We start from the raw sequence: 1,409 nt of genomic DNA on the forward strand, positions 1-1,409 counted from the left end.
GAAGAAGAAGAAGAAGAAGAAGAAGAAGAAGAAGAAGAAGAAGAAGAAGAAGAAGAAGAATGTATACATTCCTTTCTTTAGAGGGAAAATGTGTTGTTATTTTTTTATTTTTTATTATTTATCCTCATTGGTGAATTTATTTTCCAATAAGGCACCGATAGTAATGGTCAAAGAATTTTGTCCAAGTAAAGGGAAACTACAAAACAAGAAAATGAATATTTTGTGTATTCAAATTCAAATGACAAACAACATTAACCAATCCCTAAACAATATTATTATAAAGGGGTTCAAAAGAGAATGAAAATGGATTTTGCTTTTTAAATCTAAAACATAAAAATGTGACGTCATTAATAATATTAAATGATATTGAAAAAAATATCAATTTGTGAAAGAAAATTTTTGCATTATTATAGAATCACGCATTCATATGGATCTTAAAGTGATGGCCGACAGTTGGATCTTAAGAAAAACAGCCGTCCTTGTACATGAAGGAAACATGCGTCATAGCAGAAAACGTAATACAATTCCTAACGGAATACTTCATGAAGATGGGCGAAGGAATTATGGGACAATGATATTTAGGTTCAGTTCCCATAAGGCAGAGCAAGTAGGAAATGCCGCAAGGGATGACTTCAAAGATATTATGAAATACTTAATTTTACTTCTTAATCGCATCAAAAAGGACTCGTTTTGGCGAATTGGGGAGTTTAGTTTTCTGGAGATTTGGCGAAAGAAATATCGTTTGGGCATGTGTAGCTGAGTGTTTTACTGTAAGATTCTTTTCTCAAGCATAAAATCTCTTTAACATGAAGGGTGCAGTAAAATCAAAATAAAATAAGCAATTTTTGTGTACTAGCTTTAGTCTTTATAAACTAAAGATAAACTAATGATACATCTGTAGTATATTCTGGATTAGCTATTTTATGGCTGCTACAGTCAAAGTGGATGGAGATTTTGTCTTCTTTTCTTTTCTTCTCGTTTCACTTCTTACGTCAACTTCTCGTTTTTTTTTTTTTTCTCATGTTTTCTCATAGACCAGCATTCTGTAGCCTCGGCACGACCTTGTGAGTGGATGTGGTAGACGGAAACTGAATCCAAACAAAGAAGAGCAAACAAGAAAAAACAAAAACGCGTGGATGTGGTACTAATAATGTATTATTAGGCGCTCAGAAAAGGAAAGAAAGAGGATTTAACTTTCGAGCTAAGCTCTTCTTCAGAAATAGAGGAAAGTCCAAAAGAAGGGAAGACGGAGGAAGAAAATCGCCAACGATGGACACATGGTTACATCGTTGAAATGGCCGGAAGGGAAAGGGTGAAGAAAAAAAATATATATGTAAATATATACCTATGTATTTGTCCCATCCTCCATCGTTTGTCAACCGATGTTGGTGTGTTTACGCCCCCGTAAG

At 33.9% G+C, this 1,409-nt stretch overlaps 1 protein-coding gene across 1 annotated transcript in view; it reads left to right on the top strand.

The window, feature by feature from the left end:
• LOC128249315 (GATA zinc finger domain-containing protein 14-like) overlaps nt 1-1,409 on the top strand; it is a gene marked incomplete at both ends in the record, with an annotated part of 282,969 nt that overhangs the window by 25,479 nt on the left and 256,081 nt on the right. Inside the window, one exon of the mRNA XM_052972578.1 lies at nt 683-687. Coding sequence (XP_052828538.1) covers nt 683-687 — 5 coding nt within the window. The remainder of the gene's footprint in view (nt 1-682; nt 688-1,409) is intronic.

Source organism: Octopus bimaculoides, chromosome 13, assembly GCF_001194135.2.
Source record: "Octopus bimaculoides isolate UCB-OBI-ISO-001 chromosome 13, ASM119413v2, whole genome shotgun sequence".
Lineage (NCBI taxonomy): Eukaryota > Metazoa > Mollusca > Cephalopoda > Octopoda > Octopodidae > Octopus > Octopus bimaculoides.